The sequence below is a fragment of the Phocoena phocoena genome, chromosome 2 (assembly GCF_963924675.1).
Source record: "Phocoena phocoena chromosome 2, mPhoPho1.1, whole genome shotgun sequence".
Classification (NCBI taxonomy): Eukaryota; Metazoa; Chordata; class Mammalia; order Artiodactyla; family Phocoenidae; genus Phocoena; species Phocoena phocoena.
In genome coordinates, this window is record NC_089220.1 from 87751621 (window position 1) to 87775944 (window position 24324).

General features: G+C 53.7%; 1 protein-coding gene across 1 annotated transcript; it reads left to right on the plus strand.

Moving 5' to 3' along the window:
- Positions 1–4800: 4800 nt before the first annotated feature.
- LOC136118459 (dual oxidase 1-like) lies at positions 4801–23371 on the plus strand. Its single transcript, XM_065871720.1, is given in 22 exon segments — positions 4801–4858; positions 6933–7031; positions 7225–7361; positions 8122–8310; positions 8465–8666; positions 8765–8931; positions 9313–9373; positions 9522–9618; positions 11033–11123; positions 12159–12261; positions 12484–12674; positions 12885–12895; positions 13712–13801; positions 14077–14120; positions 15904–16028; positions 19796–19903; positions 19905–19950; positions 20361–20593; positions 20842–21000; positions 22138–22293; positions 22444–22572; positions 23249–23371. Coding segments are annotated over 22 exon segments (2619 nt in total).
- Positions 23372–24324: the final 953 nt, after the last annotated feature.

Sequence of the window (24324 nt, forward strand, 5' to 3'; positions counted from 1 at the left end):
ATTCAAGTAAGAGTAAATGTTATATGCTGGAATTTCAAAAACAAATATTTGCAACATAGGCAAATAATAAAGGTGCAATGTATTTTGATCAGGGTCATGTATTAGCATTATTCCTGCATTTACTTCAAAGAGAGCTTATAAAATATTTTATAAGAATGGCTCATCTCTATTAACATGATGATTCAAAGAAACACTAACAAAAGGGTTTCTGTATCTTAAGCACAGAAGAGCATGTTAACTTATCTCCAATTCTCCAAAACATTAAAATTGACTAAAGCAAAAAGACAGTTGGTGAATAAAATTTACCTTAATTCCTTCTTGTTCAGTTTAATGAATTAGGTCTTCTTTAATCTACATTGCCCAATTTAAAGTTAATTTTTATTGACCCTGATCCTAATTTGGTTTTAATTATTAAGCTAAGAGGCCTCCTGCATGAAGAGGTGGGACTGAAATGAAAAGTTCCCACACCCAATAATCCTGCTTTTCCTACAAAGCTTGTAGTTTCCCTTGGGAACATCTTCCTCCCTGGCTTGCCAAGGAGGGTCTGACAGTAGAATTTTTCTAATCTGAGAGAAATCTCATGTCAATCTTCACTCCACCACTTCTCCCCTAGCTGACTACCATGACTGTTATATTGATATAAATAGATACTAATATAAATAAGCACAGGATACAGTCAGACATACACCTGCAGGTTCATATAAACAGAAATACAGACACAAGAAGGAAGGAGTTCCCAGTAACAGATCTCTAGACACAAAAACGCTGCATCAGAGGCTCCTGTGACAAAACTGAGGTGCTTTATCACAGGGTGGGCCAATCCCTACACTTTGGGGGTTCTCCTTTCTCACCTGGCCTGGAGAGGTAAGGGACACCTTTTCCCTTTCTGAACTCCCTTGAAATACTAAAGCATTTCTCATACTCAGTTGCATTTCAGATACAGTTACCCATTCCTTACCTACCACAGGAGAAGTGGGGTTCCTGTGTGTGTATGAGGGATGGCCAAGAAATAAGGCTACAATCTTTTAAGGAAATATAGCCTAGTACAAGCTCCAGACTTCAGCATTCAAAGTTCTTATGTACTTTCTTAATGCGCTGTGGCCTCTGGTAACTTCACAGGGATTTCTTCCTGAAGTCTTCCCCTGACTGCCTTCCCCTTCTTCTAGAACCCATAAAGACTACTAATTCTCTACAAAGGGGGAGTGGGTGACATTCTTGGAGTTGCCAAGAGCTCTTATTGGTGATACAGACCTACTAGAATGTGATGGTTTATTTCTCTGGTTAGGGTGGACCCCATTCAAAGTTTACGGCTCTGGATGGCTAAGGGGACCCTGTCCAGAACTCCTGTCCCAGTCTCTTTTCTTCAAGAAGGTGTGTGGACGTGTGTATGTGTGCCTTTGCACCGAAGTGGGAGTTAAGTGGAGAAAGAGAACAAGATCTGAAAAGCACATTGGGGTAGGAATCCCTAACAAGGGCTGTGGTGTGTGAGGAGCCTTGGGGTGCTGAATCACGCCAGTCAAACTATCTAGACTCCAGTTAAGCAGAGATAAACCTTGGGACCTTATTAAGTTTGTTGTTGTTGTTTTGTTTGTTTGCCTGTTCTTAGTTTCTCACTATACTTTGTTTTTGAACTCCCACTAGGTCTGAACTTGGTCTGGGCGGATGCAGGAAGTGCGCCTCTAGGGGCCGGGGCGGGGACAACACTTCAAGGTACCCTCCAAAACCCACCCGGACCGCACAGACCCCAGCAGGCGCATCCCCGCCACTCAAACCCGGACCGCTGTTTCCTACCTTCGTCTCTTCTAAACACTGCGTGCCTCGCAGCACGCGCAGCTCTCCCCCTCGTGGTGGAACCTCACACGCAGCGCCCCCGGGGATGGGATAGAGAAGGAACCAGGTCTGGACTTTCTGTCGCCCAAAGCGCACGCCCTTTCTCCTGGCGGGGCTCTCTTCCAACCCCCACTCTTCTAACTCACTTAAGTACTAGACTATGACCAGACAAACCAGGTCCGGGATGCTTTCCCGCCCTTCCCCCAGCCCCCTACTCCAAGTAGCCTCAACCTACTCAGACCGCACCCGAGGCTCTGAGGCGCTGCGCTCGCCCCCACCCAGCCTGGGACAGAAAAAGGACGGGTGCACGAGAATCGTGTCCTACGCAGCCATCCCTCGGACCCCTGCTTCTCCTCGCCCCTTGCCCACAACCCCGGGCAGTTCTAGCACAAACCTAGCTGTGCAATCCGGGGTCCGGCAGGGCGCGGGAGGCGCTCGAGGGCGGTGAGACCCCCGAGATCTCACGAGGACCTCCGGGGGGTGGGTGTTACCACGGACTCTTAAAGGGTCTTAGGACGGATGCCTTGCTCGAACGCGTGGCCTGGTCTGCAGGCGCTGACCGATCCTCTTGGTCTTAGAGCCCAGATCCGCCCGCGTGGAGAGGATTTGGGGGACGCCTCCCCCGTCTCCTCGCACCCTCTCCCCCTCTTCTGCCCTCTCGCCAGCCCCAGCAGACCGGTAGAGGCGGACTTGCCCTTTTCGCCGTTCACTCGGCCGCATTAGCCGAGCCTCGCCACGGACTGGACATCCACCCCATCTGAGCCTTGCGAGCCCGTGCGGTCTCACCTTGCGCGCCCGGGTCCCCTCGGAGCCCCTCGGCGGTTCCCGGCGCGCTCGCTTTTTTCCGCTCCACCCCACCCCGCCCCGCCCCGCCTCGCCTCGTCCCGCCTGAGAACTGGGACGTGTGGTCCCTTCTTCACCCCCCAGCCCCGGCAGCCCCGGCGCAGAGCTGGAGAGGGAGACGGACCCGAGCGCAAGTCGCGGGCCCAGCTGTGAGCCCGGCGGGAGACAATCCGCCGTCCGCGCTCGAGAGACGCCGCGGCCACAGGTCAGACCCAGGAGGGCATTCCCCGCCCGCAGGCCCGGGCGCTCCGGGGAAGGTGACTAAGGTGGCGTGTGCCCCAGCGCCGCCACGTTTTTGAGGGAAGGGGAATTCTAGCTTTGGCCCCCCAGCGCCTCCGTTCTTAACCTGAGGCTAAAATGAGCCTGTGAGGTCCTATCCTCCGCCCCCACCCCCCTCAACGACTGTTTGGAGAGACTGGATTCTTTGGGACCTGGGAATGTTGGGTGGCCTAGTTTGCCTGGGCCTAGGGGCTCTCTCTGGAGCTCCTCCAGCACATCATGCCAAAAAGGGAACTTTGGGCATTTAGAGTCCAGGCTTTCCCCTTCAGCCCTCCCTTGGGACCACATTGGACTACCTATGGAGCTGACTCATCTTTTCCCTAGCCCAGGGTCACCACACTAGGGCTTTGGGCCTGGAAAGCAGCCATGTGGGGAAAGAACCAGGCAACCTGTGTTCCCTCCTGGTTCTACCACAGCCCCGGGGGCTTCACTGCCTTGTCATGAGGCTGTGCTTTCTTTTCAAGGCTGTTGGGAAGTTACGGAACCAGCGATGCTGCGTAAATGGTTGTGGCTACCCACCCAAAAGGAGTGGTTATGAAGCGTGTCCACCTTCCCCTTCAGTTTCTCCCCACAGTCTGGCCTGAAAGCTCACTGCATGCTTTTACTGGTTGAGTGGTACACCTGGCTGGGGCCCAGACTCCTGAAGACATAGTGGTGGGGGGAAGGGGCAAGACATCCTGGATCAGGGAAGAACCACTGTGGCCACTTCAGCATGTCCAGCCTTTTGCCTTTAACCATCCAAAGCCCTTCACTGGGGTGGAGTGAGTGGAATGCTGAGCTTTTGAATTTTGCTGGGCCTACATATTTTTCATTTGTTTAATGGGAGATGTCAAGTCGGGGAGGAGATCATCGTCTGGGTTCCCTCCTCTGTGACTAGACGACGACAACCTGTCCAGGAGCCCTGAGGGTTTGGCTAGGGATGAGGCTTTCCCTGAGCTCCTACCTTCCTCTGCTAGACAGTTCCCCAGCCACACCCCACCCCCTTCTCCATATTGCCTTTAGGAGGTCTTCACTGGCCTTAGGCACTCCTTGCGCCACTCAGGAGTCCCAGCCTGAGTCCCCTGCTGCCTCTGTTTCCCTGTCATCCCTAGGTGATTTGTTGGCCTGGGAGAGAGAGCAGAAAGCCAGCCCCAAACACATAAGCACCGGGGGCTGCATCCTTTCTGAGTCTGCCCAGGGAAGCCAAGCTCCAGCCTACGCTCTCTATATCACATTTACATAACATCTGTCACTTTTCTTGCTTGGAATTCAACCTCATTCTCACATTTGATTCTGGCAACCAGGCTAGGAGGTAGACAGTTCAGGCATGTGTACTCCCATAGCCAGAAGAGGAAACCAAGGTCCAGAGCAGATAAGTGACCTGCCTAAGATCACACTAGTGGACTGTCAGCCGCACAGTATCCTGGCCTCAACCCAGTGTTCTGGCCCCCAAGCAAGACTCTGTCCAAGGAACACACACACACACACACACACACACACACACACACGGCAGGAAGCTGAGTCAAAGCAAGGTTTCCAATTAATCTGAGAAAGTAAAGTCTAGGAAAGCAGAGATTTCTGTCTGCTTTGTTTATCACTTAATCTCCAGTGCCCAAGTCAGTGCCCGCGATGTAGTGGGTGCTTATCAAGTGTTTGTTGAGTGAATGAAAGATTCTTGGGAGAGAGTCAGTCTCCTGCCATTTGCTACACACTCGGGTCTTGGCCCAGTCCCAGGCCTTGATTCATAGGGGCCTCAAGAGGCCCTGACTCTCCTGAACTGCTGGAGCTCATTCTCTCTGTCCTTTGTCTTTTTTCTAGGGTCTCCATTTTAGGGTGTTCTAACAACTGAGCCCTATTAACATTTTCATCATGGGCTTCCACTCGGCTCTGACATGGACACTCCTGGTTGGGCCATGGGTGCCCATGGGTGAGTACAGATTGGAGAAGAAGCACAGCTAGGAGCAGAGGAACCCAGCATCCTCTGGGGTCCTCCAAGGACAGAAGCTGTGTCATATTCACCTCTGTATCCCTAGTCAGTCCCTAGCTAATCCAGCACGCTGCACATGGTAGGTGCTCATTTCAAGCTTCTTGACTAGATGAATGGATAATGGAATGAAAAATTTCCCCAAATACACAGAATTAGGGAGCCTTCATCTGCGTGTCAGCACTTCCTGTTTTATTCCTTACAAACTGGGGGCCCTTTCTATCTCTTCTGTCTTCTCTCTTTCTTCACGCAGTAAGGACCCCTGACACCCCATAGAGGAAAAGACTGATTAGACACACAAAACAATAAAGGATCTTGGTATCGGACTGGACCCAAAGCTAAAGGGAAGTCGCCAGTGTTTTAACACAATATGATAAAAACAAAAACAAAAATCAATAAGATCCGGGAGTTTCCTGGTGGCCTAGTGGTTAGAATTCTGGGCTTTCACTGCCGTGGCCTGAATCCAATCCCTGGTCGGGGAACTGATGGCATGGCAAAAAAATTAAAATTAAAAAAATATATATATCCATAAGCATTTGTTACTTCAGCTTTGGACAGTCTCTTATTAGAATCTGAGGCCATTCTCTGTAGTCTGGGTCTCTGAGGAGAAAAGTGAGCTTAAGGTGCCACAAATTAGGTTAAGAGAGCAAGTCTCTGATCATCAGGGGTGGGGGATGCACCAGGAGAAAGCAGAGAGAATCTGTGGCGTGATTGGTCTTGGCTGGAGGTGACAGCATGGTGAGGCAGCCCGTGCAGTTTCTCCCTTGCCAAAGCTGCTCACGTTCCCTTTCCTCCCAGTCCTCTCCTTGCCTTGGCCGTGGATTTTCCTTTTTCTCCCCAGCTCTTGCCTCTTATTCCCAGAGGTATTCTCCCCCATACCCTATGCAAGAGGCGGCCTCCTTGTTCTGCCACCGGTTCATCTTATTTTAGAGACCACATGTATGTGGCTGCCCTAGTTCCTGCCCCATGTCCTGGATCCTTAGTTGAGCTCTTTGCTCAAACATCAGGGCCTGAGTCATCTACCCTCTCAGACCCCCTGGCGAGTGTATGTATGATGTGTGCTGACGTGCGTGCTCCCAGGGCACGGGGCAGGAAAGTAGCTCTGAGATCCTGTCCTTGGTCTGAGTGGAGAGACAACCGGAGGAATGGGTCTCTCTCTGGCTGATGAGAGTCCTTTTCTTTTCTCTGTTCTCTGAGGTGAGCAGACAGGGAGCCTAAGCCCTGTAGCCTCCTAGTTTGGGGAAAGGACTCTGGCTGGTCATCTGATCTACTGACCAGAAGGATCCTTGCTCCACTACTGATTCTAGACCCTTTCTTCTGCCCCCACTGCCTGAGTGCTTTCCTCGACAGCTGAGTGCTTCCTCCTAGACCCTAGTTTTTGGAGAATAAAGTAGGGTCAATAGAGGAATCATATGGGGAACATGATGCCCCAGAAGAGGAGGCAGCAAGGTTATCCACATGACCAGTCAGTCCCTGATCTCACCCAAGAAACTGGGGGAAAGATAGGGGTAGCAATAGGCCCCAAAGCCACAGCCCCATGGCCCACACCCTTGCTCTGAGAGTGGCTCAACGAGAGAGCCAAGCCCCTCTCCATATTTCCCCTGCCCAGGGGTGAGTCACAGAATGACATGTCCTTCACTGGGTGGAAGCGTGGCTGACTCTTGCACTGTATGATGTTTTAGGGCTGGGAACCGTTTCTGTCCTGTCCCCCAGGGAGTTGGGGTGTGAGGGCAGTAGAAGGCTCCTACATCCCTTGCGCCACCGCCACTGTTCTCTTTCACCCTCCTCTTCCTCTCTGAGGCCATTTATCAGCACACACTGGCTACACCACTTTAGTGGTCCCTGCCATAGTTGTCCAGTGAGCAGCTTAAAGACTGGGCTTGAGTTTGGACATACCCTGGGTAAACTCCCTCCATACCCTACCTCCTGCACTGTGCTGGGTATCCACTTTCTGCTGCTGGCCTGTCCTCTCATGCACTGATTTGCTCAGCTGCCCCTTCCCTCTGTTCTCACACAGGAGCTCAGAACCCCATTTCATGGGAGGTGCAGCGATTTGATGGGTGGTACAACAACCTCATGGAGCACAGATGGGGCAGCAAAGGTAGGTGAGAGCCAAGTGGAGATGGAGCCCCAGGGTCAGGGAGGTAGCCACCGCTAAGGGGCAAGGGCTGGCAGGTACCAGCAAAGGCTCACCCATTCCTAAGGTTTTAGGATCTGTGGTGTGGAAAGGAGCCTGGCAGAGAGTTCAGGGAGCCCCCTGAGGATTCATCCTTGCCCCTACCCCTCCTACTCTAGGCTCTCGGCTGCAGCCAGCTATGCAGTTGGTGTGTACCAGCCCTTCCGAGAGCCTCATTTGCCCAACCGCCGGGCACTTAGCAACACAGCCATGAGGGGCCCCGCAGGGCAGGGCTCCCTGCGAAACTGCACAGTGCTGGGAGTGTTCTTCCACGAGAGCCTCAACCTCTGGGGAAGGGAAGCCAGTGGGGTCAGCTGGACACCTCTGTGTCTGAGGCGGGAAGTCAGGGAATGAAGGGAGAGAGTGATGGAGGGTCTGAGAGAAGGGGTGAGAGATGGAAGAGGAGGCAATGGGGTGGGGTAGGGGTCGGAGCAGGGGGAGAACGTCTGCTTGGGGGAGGCATAAATCTGCGTCACCTTGAGTTGTTGATGGGAGTGGGGTTAGAGGAGCATGGAAATAATCTGGTAGGTACTCTTGGGGGGACTCCGTTCTCACTCTGCCCCTGTGGCTCCTAGGACAGGTTCAGGGCAGGGTTCTGATTCTGGTAAGAGGGCTGGGGGGTAGGCCAGCAAAATGGGGGTGCCAGGTGGGCCTGACTGCAGTGACTGTGGGTTGTTGGCTCCCAGCAGGAATGCTCAGCTCCTGCTGGCCATCCATGGTGCCCACACTTGTTATCCAGTGTCCCACTGAGTCTGGCAGGCCCTTTGGGCAGGCTGCATTTTGGAGCCGGTGCTGCCAGCCCTACGGCTTAGGCACATTCACTGGGCACCTCCCAGTTACCAAGGAGACCAAACTTACAACGAAAACAGTTTGGATGAAGGCTTAGGAAGGGGTGGGGAGGTCAAGGCTTACGCTTGACCATAATGGCTTCTGAGTCTTTTGAAGCTTCAGGGGAAGCGGGGGGGGGGGTCTAGATAGACTGCTCAGCGGCTCTCAGCTGGCCCTCCCACGCCTTCCTCCATTGCGGGCAGGCTACCACGTGCTCTCGGACCTGGTGAGCGTGGAAAAGCCTAGCTGCCCGGCCGAGTTCCTCAGCATCCACATCCCGCCCGGAGACCCCGTGTTCGATCGCGACCAGAGCGGGGACGTGGTGCTGCCCTTCCAGAGGAGCCGCTGGGACCCCGAGACCGGACAGAGCCCCAGCAACCCCCGGGACCTGGTGGGCGGGGCAGGCGGCTGGGGGGGTGGGGTGGGGCGGGACCTGAGGCAGCTGTGGAGAGGCTCCCACCACCCGCAACGGCCGCCCGGCCCTCGCCCGCCCTGAGCCGCCTCGGCCACCCGACCCCCGGCTCAGCCTCCCGCTGTCCCCACAGACCAACGAGGCGACGGGCTGGCTGGACGGCAGCGCCATCTATGGCTCCTCGCACTCCTGGAGCGACGAGCTGCGGAGCTTCTCCGGGGGGCGGCTGGCGTCGGGGCCCGACCCCGCCTTCCCCCGGAACGCGCAGGACCCGCTGCGCATGTGGACTGCGCCCGACCCCGCCACGGGACGGCGCGGGTCACGGGGGCTGTACGGTGAGGCGGCGGGGGCGCGGGCGGGGGACCGGCGAGGTGCGCCCCCCTCGGGCCCACCCGCGCTCAACTCCTCGCCTGTGTCCCCACCGCGCGGGCAGCCTTCGGGGCGGAGCGAGGGAACCGCGAGCCCTTCCTGCAGGCGCTGGGCCTGCTCTGGTTCCGCTACCACAACCAGTGGGCAGAGAAGCTGGCCCGCAAGCACCCGCTCTGGGGAGACGAAGAGCTGTTCCAGCACGCGCGCAAGAGGGTCATCGCCACCTACCAGGTCGGTCGCGCGGCCCTGCCCCCACGTCCTTGTCCCCGGGAGACTCCGCTGCCCCGCAGAGCCCTCCATCCTTGGACAAGCCCACCCAGAAACACCCCTCCCCAGACAGCTACCGTCTAGGGAAAGCTCCTGAGAGTGATAAGGAGGCAAAGCGCTAGTTATACCAGAGGTTTTCTCGTGATTGTTATTTAGCTGCCCCTCGCCCCTGCCCTCGTTCCTCGTGGGCAACGGGAACCTCCGCCCCTCTCCTGTTTGAGTGTCTCTCCCGTGACTGCCCCTGCCTGGTCCTCGTCTCACACCTAAGCCTTCCTTGAGCTCAGATCCTTCCTGGCCTGGCTGCTCCAGCGCTGGCCTCCCATTTCCCCCTCTCTTGACCCTCAGAACATCGCGATGTATGAGTGGCTGCCCAGCTTCCTGCAGCAAGCACCGCCGAATTACACAGGTGAGGGAGTTTGGGGAACACCTGGGCTGAGGGGGGTTTGGGGAGGGGGAGGGGGTCAGGATCCATAGGACAAAGAAGATAGGTGGGTTCGTGTGACGAGAGTGTGTGAGGGTAAAGAGCCTATTTCTCTTCTTACCCCTGTGGACAGAGTACCGCCCTTTCCTGGACCCCAGCATCTCTCCGGAGTTCCTGGCGGCCTCTGAGCAGTTCTTCTCTACCATGGTGCCCCCTGGCGTCTACATGAGGTGAGGGAGGGGCTCAGATGTTTGTGTGTTTGGAGGGGTGGAGGTGTATATTGAGAAAAATCTGCCTCAGGAGACCTCAGGACAGGCTTATCAATCAGAATTGTGCCCATTCCCCAGGGATCAGTGAATATGGAGGGAAAGAAGAACAACAGTTGTTTAAAATGATACATCATTGTGGTTTTTGAGCACCTTAATGTCCACTTTTCTGCAGCTGGTTTAGATATTAATACTCCAATTAAAGACGGGCTAATTGAGGTTCAGAGGGTGAGTCACAAAGCCCGCAGGTCTGAACCTCAGGTGTTGACACTACACTGGGGATACTTTTAGCTATAAGGACAGGAAGTGGGGCTTATAAGCCTTTGGAGGGAATTACAATAAAAATGTGTGAGAGCTGAAGAAAAGTATTGACTCCAAAATAATGAAAAATAAACTTAAAAATATACATATTAAATTAAAAGTATATAAAAGCATGCAGTCTATTTTTTTTACAATTGCGTTATAAGTTAAAACAGTTCATGGATTAGATTATTTTTACTCTGGACCAATTTCTGGATATGGCTTATGATGGCCAAGAAATCGTAGTAATTGAGTTATCCATAGACAAGTAATTTCAAAAGAACGATTAATAATCCTTTTTAAAATGTTTTAATTTACATATATAAGAAGATATATAAAGAATGTTGCCCACCATCCAGCTCTACAAGGATCATGTCATTAGCCACTGCAGTCGCCTTCTAACAGTACACCCTGAAAAGGAATTCGGGACAAAAAACAGGATAAGACACTCAGTGCTTTGGGAAAACAAATCCCTTAGATAGTTAGAGATATCTCAGGAAAAAATTTTAATGGACCCAGATTGTTGCACCTTCCCATACACAGAAAAACACAAAAACCATTTACTGAGGTATCTGATCCTTGTGACTAGCAGTAACCTTTTACAGAAATGTATGTTTGACTGCACCCATTCCCTAGCCCAAATCCTATACATACTGGGTTCTCCCCCTCCCTCTTTGGAGCAGTCCCCTCAGAGCTACTAAGAGGCTGTTTCCTGGCCGATAGTCCTCAGGAAGTTTCCTGAATAAAATTGAAACTCACAACTCTTATGTTGTGCATTTTTTCTTTCAGTTGACAGTTTATCTGTCTCTGTCTCTTTCTCTATTGAGAGAGAGAAGAGAGAGAGAATGAAACATGGTGAAATAAGGGATACACTTTTAGACGTTTGGTCTGATGTTTTCTTTATTTTTATTTTTTATTGCTTCCAAAAATTCAGGTTGTTTAGGACCTACCCTGACCACACACCACCTCAAGGAAGCAATAGCCTGGACCCTTGGCTCTAGCCTTGGACACCAGAGCTGATGCCTGACATTGGGGCTTCATAGCCTCGGTCACCACTAACCTGCTCCTTGCATTTCAGAAATGCCAGCTGCTACTTCCAGGGGGTCATCAATAGGAACTCAAGTGTCTCCAGAGCTCTCTGGGTCTGCAATAGCTACTGGAGCCGAGAGGTCAGGGCTGGGGGCACATGTGTGGGTGTGTGTGTATTGTGGTGTGTGTGTGTTTGTGTCTGAGGGTGTGTGGTGAAGGGGGGCAGTAGGACTGAGGCAGCCAGCTGGGATGGGCTGGGGTAGAGGAAGCAGCCTGGGGCACCCCAGCCATCTCCCCTACCAACTGTCTGAGATGACCCGGTAGCTATACACCATCAAACGTCAGTCCTCCATGCCCACCTCAGGGCTGTGTGAGGCACAGCAGGGGCCTGTGCAGATGTGGCTCTACATCTATCACTTCCTTCTAGGTTTCCCTTCTCCCTTGACAACTCTGGGTCCCTTGTAGGCAATGGAGTACCCCAGCCATCCCGGCCCCCAAGGAAACTTCCCAGTTAGACACACCAGGGCAGTGTGTGAATGTGAACATGTGGGGAGGGCAAGGTGGAGAAAGGAATTCTGAGAGATTACCAGGCATCATCTGTCCAGGCCAGTATGGGTAAAGACCATTGACCATTAATTTAAAGCAAAATCAGATACTTTGTGTAGAGTGTTCATAAAGGGGGAAGGCGGTGGGAGGAAAGAGGGAAGAGGCAAGCATAGAATCAGAGTCATGGAGCTGAGCTGAATGAGACCTCAGTGTCCTGCTAATACCTGTTTATTATTTTATTTATTTTATTAATCCCTAAGGCCCTTTTTATTAAGGGCAGGACACTGAGTTCAGAGAGGTCCTGTCACACAGCTGGTTACTAACCGAGCAAGGACCAAGACCTAGATCTAGTGCCTTTGTCAACCATACCGTCGAGTTTCCTAAAATAGAAGCAAAGTTTTCAGTTCCTTGTGCTTGTGGAGACCTGTGTCCTAGCAGCATGAGCTTTGGATGGGGACATTGCGCACCCTGAGTGGGGAATCAACCTGTAGAGAAGCAATGGCCCCACAGTTTGGGAGCAAATAGCAGGACTGGGTGGGCCCAGGACATGAACTGTGGGGTTGAGAGAGCCTGGCTGCCCAACCGCTGGCCTCATTAGCCATGCCCCTCTCTTCTCCCCACCCCAAAAGCACCCAAACGTACAAAGAGCTGAAGATGTGGACTCGCTGCTGCTGGGCATGGCCTCCCAGATCGCTGAGTGAGAGGACCATGTGGTGGTTGAGGATGCATGAGGTGAGGCTGAGGCTGTCCCTGCAGGCTGTGTATGCCTGGCCCCTGGGAAGAAGTTCAGCTGGAGCTCCAGAGTTGGGCAGGGAGGGGTGCCCAGGGCTGGGAGCCTGCACTCTCTCGCTGCTAAGAGAGCTTCTGACCTACTGACCATGGCTCCCTCTGTATGGCTCAGGTCCCCCTGGGGCTGATTGGAGCCTGGGGCATGGGCTAGAGGAGCTCCCTCAGACTTGGTATCTCATCCCGATTTCTTGCCTGGGCCACTGAAGTTTTTCCGCACAGACCACCTGGCCAGTTGCCTGCAGCCAGGCCGGGATCTGGGCCTACCCTCTTACACAAAGGCCAGGGCAACACTGGGCCTGCCTCCAGTTACCAGATGGCAGGACGTCAACCCTGCACTCTTCTGGAGTGATGGCACTGTGAGGAGGGGTCAGGACCCAGAGGGCAGGGTGGGAGGTCCAGGGCACACTGGCTTGAGACACGGAAGATGGGCGGCGAAACACATGCATCAGAGACAGGCACCTGGTGAGAGGGGCAGGGCTCACACAGGTCGCTTTTCCCAGTATCACACACCAGGATAGAGGTTACCAGACCAGCAGGATTAGGCTTTAGACTCTGTGACTGTGCAGATCCAGCGAATGTTTATTGAGCATTTGTTGCATGCCAGGCACTTAATAGAGTTCATCTCATGTATTCTTCCCAACAACTCCCTAAATGGGTTTAGAAGGTCCTTGACTCAGGAACAAGCTATCTTTCATGCACCAATATTCGAGCTGCTTTTGAGGAGTCCTCTGTCATACCCTGAGCTACCGGCTGGACAAATGGCATTGCCTGCCAGCCAACAGACCAGTCTTGGCTGCCTTAACATCTTGGCACAGCATTGTTTCTACACGTGGGTGCCTATTTTATTGTGTTTGCCCTTGCTATTTTATAACATTGTTGGAAAGTGGAGAATTGAAAGGCTATAAAGAAGTGATGTGTACATGAGACTTGTAACCTTTTATAAAATCAGTAGGTAGATAGGAATCACCAGCTATGCCAAAGGTAGCAAATCTTTAACTTTGGACTTCCCTGGTGGTCCAGTGGTTAGGACTGGATGCTCTCACTGCCAGGGCCCCGGGTTCTATCCCTAGTCGGGGAACTAAGATCCCACAAGCCTCTTGGTGAGCCAAACAAACAAAAACACGTAATTCTATGAGAGAAACCAAAGGAATGAACTTCTAATGGTATAATTTCAGACGCATGTGGCTATTTACATGGATGGTGTGTATATGGGGCAAGGGAGGAACAGGAGGTTTATTAAAGAATAGAAGTCCAGATCCCTAGGGTCCTTTTTCAGGCCCCCAACTCTGGCCGGCTGGAGTCCTGGAGCTTGGGCTGAATGGGTTGAGCATCCCCAGTGGGCTGGCCCCAGGCTCAACCCCACCCTGTCTGGTCTTCCTTAGCCTTAACACAGTGCAGGCCGTGTGGTGAATGTCTACCTCTTCTCCATCAGCCTGCTCAGCGTCCTTTCCTGCCTCTTACCTGGTCTCTTCCATGACAACGGGTGAGTGAGTGTGTGTGTGTGTGCGCGCGCGCGCGTGTGTGTGGCCTGGCTCGGGGGTGAAGGGGGTGAAATTCTTTGCAGAAATTCTCTTGGTTCAGAGGAGTGTGTCACCCTCCAAGTTACAGGACAGTGACCAGCCTGAGTCCCCAATCCCAAGTCACAGAAAGGGAGACTGGTGACTGGTGTGGGGCGCTTCCTCTGGAGGATCCTTTCTGGAGGTCCCAGACATCTCCTCACAGGATCTGTCCTTGCTTTCCCTAACCCTCAGGTCCGAGTTCCCCCCAGAAGTGTTACTGGTGGTTCTTCCAGACCATGCCAGGTGAGAGCCCTCTCTGCTCCGTGAATTTCTGGGCCTGGCTCTGAGTTCCAGGCTCTGGGTTCTATCTGCCACAGGCAGCCCAGTCGCTCTCACTCAGCCCTCATAGCCTTCACGGTGAGCCAGGCTCTGCCCTTGCCCCGAGCGCGCTCCTGGGCAGTAGGAGACTCTGTATTCCAGGCCTTCTCTCAGGAGCTTAGCTGGGCTTCTGCCCCAGTTCTGAGCTAGTCCCTCCCTCTGAGGAATGGGAGTGCACCCCTCCACCTCTGACACACACACCTACCATGACAGTGACTTTGAGGAATGCTATGCCCCAGCTGCATGGGGGAGGGACCAGGCTCCTGTGGAGCCTGGTGGACACCCCCTCCCCCTCTCCCCCTCCATTCTGTAGTCTGTCTTGACAAGAGCTGTTTAGGGGCATATTCCTAACTCCCCATCATCACCCATTTTAGAGCTATTAGCTGTGAATATATTCAAATGCTTCTTGAAGCTATTTATATTTTCACTCTGTTCCCTCCTTGGGGTAACACGTTTTCTATAGTCCTTTCTGTGAAACACAGCGTGTTGTTTTTTATTTTTCTTTAAATCCTAAAACGATTGGCTTTGAACTTCAGAGAGTGCTTGCTAACTTCTGCACACTGGGGTTTACTGGCTGAGGCCGCGTTTATGCCCTTCTCTCCATTCAGGACTTTACAGGCTTTGGCTAGATCCCTTCTTTTTTTTTTTTTTTTTTTTTTATAAATTTATTTATTTATTTTTGGCTGTGTTGGGTCTTCATTTCTGTGCGAGGGCTTTCTCCAGTTACGGCGAGCGGGGGCCACTCTTCATCGCGGTGCGCAGGCCTCTCTCTCACTGTCGCGGCCTCTCCCCTTGCGGAGCACAGGCTCCAGACGCGCAGGCTCAGTAGTTGTGATGTGGCTCACGGGCCTAGTTGCTCCGCGGCATGTGGGATCTTCCCAGACCAGGGCTCGAACCCATGTCCCCTGCATTGGCAGGCAGATTCCCAACCACTGTGCCACCAGGGAAGCCCTAGATCCCTTCTTAACCTCTGCTTTTCCACACTACAGGGCTCTAATCTTCTTCACTTCTGCCTCTCTCCTCCTTGATCACTTGAGGGGCCGTTATCTGGAATGGCTCCAGTATTGCCCTCCTGTGCACCCCTAGCCTGGGATCCCCTTTGAGAGGAGGGATCTCCCACCAGGTCTGGGCCAGATCCACAGGGGCTCTGGTGATGAGCAGCGACAGTGTGGTCCCACTCGCTCACTAACAGGGCCAGCGCTCTTGCTTGGTGCTGTGGCTGCCAGGCAGAGTGCAGCTGGAATGCTGGCCAAGCCTTGACTCCCTGACGGCAGGGCCTACAATGTCCAGAGTTCCACCCAGAGGGCTCAGAGCAGCTGCCCTGTACATTCATTCATTCAGCACACGTGTCCATAAGGCCCATGGTGTGCCAGGCCCTGCACTAGGCACTCAGGTGCAGTGGTGAACTAGCCTAGCCTGGTCCCTGTTCTTGTGGACCTGAGAGTCAAGAAAGCGACAGACGTAAAACAAGTAATGACACAGGTGCTTGAAAAATAACAATCATGACAAGGTCCACAAAGGACAAGTAGGATCTGTTGAGATGAAAGGTACCTGTGATCAGTGGTGTCGGAGAGAGGAAGAGGGAAGGATGCTGGGCTTTCCGCCCCCTGCCTGGAGCTGTGGAGTGGAGAGGGGACCCTGGCAGCCTCAGAACAGCCCCCTCTGTGAGGCCCTGCGCCTCTGCCCTTCACCCCATGTTCATTTGCAGGTCTCACGGGGGTCATGCTGCTCCTGGTTCTCGCCGTCATGTACGTCTTCGCCTCCCACCACTTCCAGCGCCGCGGCTTCCGGGGCTTCTGGACCCACCACCTCTACATCCTGCTCTACGTGCTGGTGAGGGCTTTTGGCCGTGAACCAGGCCAGCGGAGTCTGGGCAGATGTTCCCAGGGAGGCAGTGATGCCTGAGACATCAGTTCTCCATCCCCTTAGTTATTTCAAGTATCCTCTTCACTTCTCCGTATCTCTCTCAAAAGGTGGAGATTATATAGTATGGGGCTCTCAGGTAGGCTGACCCAATATGCGGCACTTGGAAGACTGACTCCCTGGCATGGGATTTGTAGTAGCAGCCTTACCTGGCTGATCTGCATTCCTTCCAGACACCCCACATCATTTCTGCCCAGTCAGTCTTTCCCTACCTTTGGGTGGTGGTTTGGGCTCTTGGGTGGACTGTCTGCATTCAAGGGAGCGTCACCTTCTTAAAGAGAAACTTACCTTAAATAGGTTCTGCCACTTTTGTTCTGATCCTGTTTTCTGGGGTGTTAGCTACATCCATCCAGCTAGCTAAATGCCACCTGTAAAGTTAATGAACTTGCTCAAAATGTCTTCATTGGACTGTTGATAAAATGGATTTTTAAGACTCCACCTCTCCCCTTTCCTTCTTAACCTGGGCCCCTGCCTCCGTTCCTTCACATTCCCTCCCTTCTTCTCTCCTGTTCCCTTTTCACCTTTCCCTGGCTTTGTCCTCAGCTGCTTCAGCTGGCTATTTCCAGAGATGACTCTGATCTGTGCCCCTATGTCATGGCTCTACTTGGCCTGCCTTTCTCACAGACACAGGCATTTCCCCGAAGGGCACCCTGAGGGCCTTGCTGAGGAGTTAAACCAAGTCCCAATGCTCTGATGTCCCCATTGATGATAGCTTGGCTGCCAGCATTCAAGAAGTGCAGAGCCCAGATGGCTGCCCTGTCACCTGGCTCCAGGCAGAACTGCACACAGGGGTCTCCTTTGTCCTGAGACAAGGGAGAAAGGCCATCATTGCCTGGGTCAGGCTGGTGCTGGGGTGCAGTCTGTCTTCACTGGTAGGTAGGAGGGTCTGCTTCCAACCTGCTTGAGGCTCAGCACTTCATGCTTCTGAAGATGACTATCCAGCCTGGGCTTAGGACGTTTCCTAGAACTGACGTTAATTTCTCTGGAAACTGTGGCTAATTTATGCCTCCCTCCCAACGTTCCTGATAATGGGTAGAGCCCTAGCATCTGGGTTACTGTTTCTGTTAGGGGTGGAAATGATGGTCTTGTTTCTGGTGATAAAGCAGCTTTTTTGAACTAGATGGGAGACCCAGAAGAGTGGCCAGCCTGGTACCCTGAGACCAAGACCGGTTTCTGATTTATCCCCAGTTGTGGGGATCACTGGGGGATCCAGAAGGGAAGTTAGCAGCTCAGAAAGGTGCAGGCCACTCTGCTGGGAAGTCCTAGCCCCTGCAGCTTGGGAGCATCTCATCTGGGGGGAGATCAGAGCCAAAGCACCTGCTGCCTTCCTGTTTATCTCAGGTATGGCCACTTGACCTCTGGCAGAAAGAGAAGTTACAAGTAAACGACCCCAGTGTGGCACAGACCGTGGGGAAGGGTGTCCAGGCTCCTGATCCAGGCTGTAGAGGGTGGAGTTAGCACAGCAGAAACGGAGCTGGCAGGCTGTTCCCCAGGCTCCTCAGTCAACCATGACCCTGCAGCAGCTTTGTGGTTTAAAGGTAGAGCCAACACCAAGCAAGGTGTATAAACAAAGGAGTATGAAGTCACCTTGACATTGTTCTCAGCCTGGTTGGATTCTCAGAAAGCCTTGGGGGTGGGCGTGGGCTCCTTAATGAAAGAGGAACCTGGGAAAACTGGAGCCAATTGAGAGAAGAGCCCAAGGAGGTTTGAGTTAGCTCTGTGGGGAAAGTTTCAAGAATTGGGTAACACTCAGCTGGAGGAATGGAGAGCTGAATGAGGAACCAGAGTTCACTTTAACTGTTATGTGTTGAGGGTCTAGTAGATACTTGCTCTGTGCTAGGCCCAGCAGAGGAGGGGGAGACTCTAAGCTCTGCCCTCAGGAACTGAGGATTTGCTGCAGAGATAAGTGCCATGCATGTGAAATGATCAAAATGAACAGATAATACAGGATTAATTGCTGAGCTGAGTGTTCCAGTCAGTCAGTTAGAAGAGCTCATTGAAGGGAGTTTCGTTTGGGCCAAACTGGTTAGAGAAGACTTTGGGGAGAAGGTGGAACTTGTGCTAAGCTTAAGGAGAGATAAGCTAAGGTTTGACAGGGCAGAGTGGAAACTGAAGAGCATTCCAGGTGGAAGGAAGGGCATGAGGGACTTCCCTGGAGGTCCAGTGGTTAGGACTCTGTGCTTTCACTGCCGAGGGTCGAGGTTCAATCCCTGGTTGGGCCAAAAAAAAAAAGAAGAAGAAGAAGAAGAAAGGCACGAACAGTGGTGCAGAGGTGGGAATGATGGTAGAATATTCGGGGCACAGAGGAGATGGGCCTGGCTATGAGTGGCCAACAGGGCAGTAGGTGGTGGCAGGACATGGCGGACCTGTGCAGGCTGCAGCTGCAGCTGAAGGGCTGTGGCTCAACTGAGAGGCTGCGCCAGGTGGGAGATCATAGAAAGAGAAGAGCAGAGGGTGAGGAAATCAGGCTTGGGCAACACACAGGATTGGGGGTGGGAGAAGGAGCAGAGCCAGTGCAGGAGATAGAAAGTAAACAGCCTGAGAGGGAAAGAGGGAGAACCAGTAGAGCACTGTTACAGAAGTGGCAAGGCGGGGGTGGTCACTAGGGCCACAGGCTGCCAAGCACGGGAGCGAATGCAGTCTGAAGGGAGACCTCGGGGTTTGGTCACTTGTGAGCCTTCTGTGAGCAGGTCCTGAGAAGATGTGGAGGCGGGAGCCAGGCTGACCATACTCAGGACCAAGCAAGTGGGAAGAAGGGGGCAAGTCGTGTCTGACCACATTAGACCAGCTTGTTGGGGAAAGGACCGGAGCTGGACAATACCTGTCAGTTATTTCATGGAAAAGGAGGACTGGTTAGGTGTTCTTAGTCTCCAAAGGGACAGGGTAAATTGGGGAAACTCCTTCCATTAACTCAGTAATTACTGAGCACCTACCATATGCCAGGCAGAAACTGATTGGAGCTGAGAGTGTCATGGCAAATGAAATGGACACAGTCCCTACTCCTCTAGTCCAGTGGGGAGAACAACAGTAAACATGTCCATGGATGAAGGAACACAAGTATCGTGGATGACGACAATGCTCTGAAGGGAGTTAACAGGGAGAAGGGATAGAGAGGGCTGGGTGAAGGCCTGAGGAGGTGGCATTTCTGCTGAGACCTGAAAAGTGAGATGGATGGGAAGAAGTAGGGGAAAGGCATTCCCAGCAGAGGGAGCAGCAGGTGCAAAGTCCTGAAGCAGAAAGGACGTGCGGTGTTTGAAGAACAGGGAGGGGGAAATGCTGGCAGGTGGAGGCCAGAACATCGCAAGGCCTTGCGGTGCAATGGGAAATCATCTAAGGCCTCTTGAGCTGGGAATGACATGATAAAACAAACTTTAAAATGTCACACTGGCTGTCTTGGAGAGAATTGATCACAGTGGGGCAACCCAGTGGAAGACCAAGTAGGAGGCTACCGCATGAGTGCAGGTGGCTTGGTCTAGGATGGTGTCAGGAAGATGCAAATAGTCTCATTAACATAAATGCTTTGGAGGATGGGTTGGGAGAGGTTAAGTTTTGGAGCCTGGAAGGAACATGGCACCTGGTGAGGTGAGAATTGCATGGGCCAATTGGGAAAGGATGCAGGGGTCAGACCCTGTTGTGAGTGTGGCTTGGATCTCAGCTATACTCTTTGCTCTATCCAGCTCATCATCCATGGCAGCTTCGCTCTGATCCAGCTGCCCCGTTTCCACACCATCTTCCTGGTCCCAGTACTTATCTATATGGGGGACAAGCTGGTGAGCCTGAGCCGGAAAGAAGGTGGAGATCAGTGTGGTGAAAGCGGAGCTGCTGCCTTCAGGTACCAACATAGAGGCTGTCAGGGGAGCAGGCTGGTGGTACTGAGGAAGCTGACAGGCCAGGGGCAGAGCCTGGACCTTGAAATCTCCTGGCCTGGCCCAGTGGAGTTAGCAGGGTCCTTGAGGTGGTAGGGATGAGGGAGCTGGTAAGAGAAGCTCTTTGCCAGGGGACCTGAGTCTCTCTCACAACAGAGAGAGGAGGAGCCCAGGCCAGGCTGACCACCAACCCCAGTGCTGCCCAGCACCCGCTCAGGGTAGACGTGGCCTGAGGGGAGTAATGACCTCTGATGGCGGGAGGCCTCCTCTGTCATATTCCAAAAGCAGAGCTGAGGCTGCAGGTTGGGGAACTCTCTAGGGGTCACATTGTTGCTGGGTTCAGGACAGCCACCTCCCACCCACCTCCCCTCCTCAGGAGTGCCCCGCCTCGAGTTCTAGTGGCCCCAAGGCTTTGAGTACAAGTCAGGACAGCGGGTGTGGATCGCCTGCCTGGCTCTGGGGACCACAGAGTGCCACCCCTTCACCCTGACTTCTGCGCCCCACGAGGACACGCTTAGCCTGCACATCCGGGCAGCAGGGCCCTGGACCACCCGCCTCAGGGAGATCTACTCACCCCCGACGGGTGACAGCTGTGCCCAACATCCAAAGGTGCCCAGACCCAGGCTGGACGCACCACATGCTCCCACAGTCCCTTAGCAGGCCTCGGTCCTGCTGCCCCAGACTCCCCACTGTGTTCCTCCCTTCCCCTATCCAGAGACTGATTCTTCCAGATGATGCTACAAGCCCCCCACTACTCCCCACTCCATACACCTACCTGCATTTCCCTGCCTCCCATTTCTGGCTTCAGAACTATGGTGGTAGCCGAACTTAACTCAAACCCATTCCCCTCCCTGCAGCTGTACCTCGATGGACCATTTGGAGAGGGCCACCAGGAGTGGCATAAGTTTGAGGTGTCCGTGCTGGTGGGAGGGGGCATTGGGGTCACACCCTTTGCCTCCATCCTCAAAGACCTGGTCTTCAAGTCATTGGTCAGCTGCCAAGTGTTCTGTAGGAAGGTGAGTGTCCCCTCCTCCCACCAGTCCCTGGCCCCCTGTTCCCTATCACTGTGTCTATCTGAACCTGTCTCCTGCCTCTGTCCTTGGCCTCCCTGGTCTGGGAAAGGCTGAGTTGGCCTGACCCCAAGGGACTCAGGGTATTCCTGGACCCTAAGGGACAGAATTGTTTTGCTGATGCCTTCCAGGCTCTTCCCTCAGTTAGGGGGTGCCCCACGTAGGATGTGCTTCTGAGAGTCCCTCCAGGCAGCGTTGGAGAGGAAGCCAGCACTTGAAGCACTGTCGGGTCGGGAGAGGGAAGGGCATACTTGGGGTGGGGCACAAGTGAAACTGGCTCTGCTCTCAAGAGGAAGAGGAGGGGAGGCAGCAAGGCAGGGCTGGCGGGCCTGGATGGCTCTAGGAGCACAGCCCAGGCCCTGAGGGCCCTCCACACCAGGCCCCTTCGCCTCACCCTGGCCCTGGTGGCAGGCCCCTGCTTGTCTCTCTGGGCCTGGCAGGTGAGTCAGGGCCACAGGAATGCAGCGGGCAGAGGCCCGGCCTGTATGCTGTCAGCACTCAGAGGGTGACAGACAGCTCCCCTGCCCCTCCGTCCATACCAGCTCTGTCTCTGCCTCTTAACTCACACAGCCCCGTTTCTCCCCATCAGAAGCTGGAGGTGGGTACCCCCCAGGGCAGCTTCCATTCCCCTGGTCTCTCTTTGAGCCCATGCCCATCCACTCCAGGCAGCCAGCTGGGTCTTTCCAGAGGCTGTTCTGTGACATACCCCTTAGCGGGACCCTCTGCCTCTGGGCAGCCTGTAGGTTGGGAGCCTAGCAGCCTGAGCAGGGCCCACTGGAGGGAGTGGAAGGTCAGGCTCGGCAAGAGAAAGCTGCTTCCCACCCCAACAGACCTTCAGCTCACTTGACAGGCTCCTTTCTCATGGCCCCAGGCTATTGCTCACTTCCACTGCTCTGTGCCCTGGGGCAGCGCCATCTTCTGCCTCAGAGCACGGCCCTGTGGCCACATACATTTCCACCTCCCCAGGCTATCTGGGGAGAGGCACAAGCTGCTAGAGACCAGAAGACTTCTATTGGTGTGATGATTCCTGGGGTGTAGGGAGCCTGAGATGAGCTGGGTCCCAAGCTGTAACCCTGTCCCCAGATCTACTTCATCTGGGTGACACGGACCCAGCGGCAGTTTGAGTGGCTGGCTGACATCATCCGGGAGGTGGAGGAGAATGACCACCAGGACCTGGTGTCCGTACACATCTACATCACCCAGCTGGCTGAGAAGTTTGACCTCAGGACCACCATGCTGGTACGTCAGGGCCGGCCAGGCAGGGCAGCTCAGTGGGTATGGGGGTTGAGGGTAAGGATGGCCAAGGCAGGTGGGTGGACCGCTATCTGGACTAGGAGCTGACCCTGGCTCTGCCTGGCTGTGACCTTCCTCCTCCCCTCCCTCCCCCAGTACATCTGTGAGCGGCACTTCCAGAAGGTGCTGAACCGGAGTCTGTTCACGGGCTTGCGCTCCATCACCCACTTTGGCCGACCCCGCTTCGAACCCTTCTTCGACTCTCTGCAGGAGGTCCACCCAAAGGTCAGTCCCACCCCATATTCAGGTTTTCTTCACCTTTATTGTTTGCAGTCTGAGCAAAGCTCCCAAACCTGCTCCATAAGGGAAGGAGAATCCACCCCCAGGGATATTGGTGGGGTAATGGAATGGAAGGGGAGAGGTGTGGGTCACCCTGAGGGGTAAAGGGAGGAATCAGGCAGCAGGGACTTGCCACCTCTGAAGCCGTGATGCCTTGTCCAGAAGGAAAGGCTCGGTGGTTGGGCTGGTCCTCACCATAGACTCAGAATTATCCTTACCACTAATGCTGTCCAGCCCTCACCCTGGACACCAAGCTAACCTTCACCACGAACACTGTGCTAGCCACACTCTCATAAAAACTGGGCTAGCCCTCAATGAGACACTAAACTGTCCTCAACCTGGACATTGATTAACCTGGCCCCTATTGGAAACACTGATCTTGCACCTGAAGCTAGCAAATGCGTTGGAAAACGGTAAAGGCTGGACGCACAGAGAGCAAGTCTACCAAAATTGGGTTAGTTTTATAAACATTGAGGCAGCCCTCACCATGCATGGTACGAAGCAAACCTTCATCAGGAACATGGAATGGTCCTCACCAAGGACTCTTGCTGGTCTTTAACATGAACATGAAGCTAGCCCTCCCTCTGAACACTGAGCTAGCCTTCACTTCTTCCTCCAACAGGTCCAGAAGATCGGGGTGTTTAGCTGTGACCCCCGTGGCATGACCAAGAATGTGGAAAAGGCCTGTCAGCTCATCAACAGGCAGGACGGGATTCGTTTCTTCCACCATCATGAGAACTTCTAGGCCTCCTGCCCAGGGCCTCTGCCCACTGCCCAGCTGAGCAGAGGTTTGGCCCCATACCTCACCTCTAGCTTTCCTGTTTCTGAATCCCTCAGCCGTTTCCCCATTCGCACCTCCCAACCTTGGTCCAGGTGGCCATGGTTAGTCACCTCATGCGGGTTCAGGGACTCCAAGGCCCAAAAGGTCTCAGCCTGGAGAAATGCAAGGCACTGTGTGGGGACTAGAGGTTGGGAGGTAGGAGAGCTATTATTGCTTTGGGGCAAAGTGACACCTCTTTTTCCAAAATAAGAAAAAAAATCAAAAGACTGGAGCAGAAAAATTGTGTGTGTGTGTGTGTGTTTAGGGGACTGTGAGCCTAAGGATGAAGTGGGAGCACAGATGCTGGCATCCTAAAACCCCTTCCCCCAAATCTCCCCTCCTCTGAGCTCCCCACTGTCAAAAGGGCTGGCAAATGCCTTAGAGAGGGTAGAGGGTAGACCCACAGAGAGCAATTTACAGGACCCCCTCAGCACCCCATTCTAACAGCACAGTTGATCTTTTCTGCCAACTTTTTAAACGTGTACTGTAGTCAAAACCTGCCCCAACAGGCCTCAGTGCTCCTCAGCTCTTCTCTCCTGTTCCTGCTCTAATAGCCTTTTATAAATAAGCCACTTTCCTGCCTTAGGGTTTCTTTATTCTGCTGCAGGGTGGGGTCCTCACGCAGCCAGCTCACCGAGGCTGGTCCACACGTTCTCTTTGAGCTTGCCTGTACCCACTGACTAAGGAAACCCCTCCAAGGCCAAGCGCCCCAGCTAGAGACCCCTTCCCCTGCTCAGGGGCACCTTTCCTGACAGAGGGCCTCTCAGGGCAGCTAGTGTGGGGCTCCTGAGGCCTGGTCAGGAGGGGCAGAGGGAGGTGTGAGGGCTTCTGGTGACGGTGGGCTGGGCACAAAGAAGGGAGCAGTGTAGCAAGACACA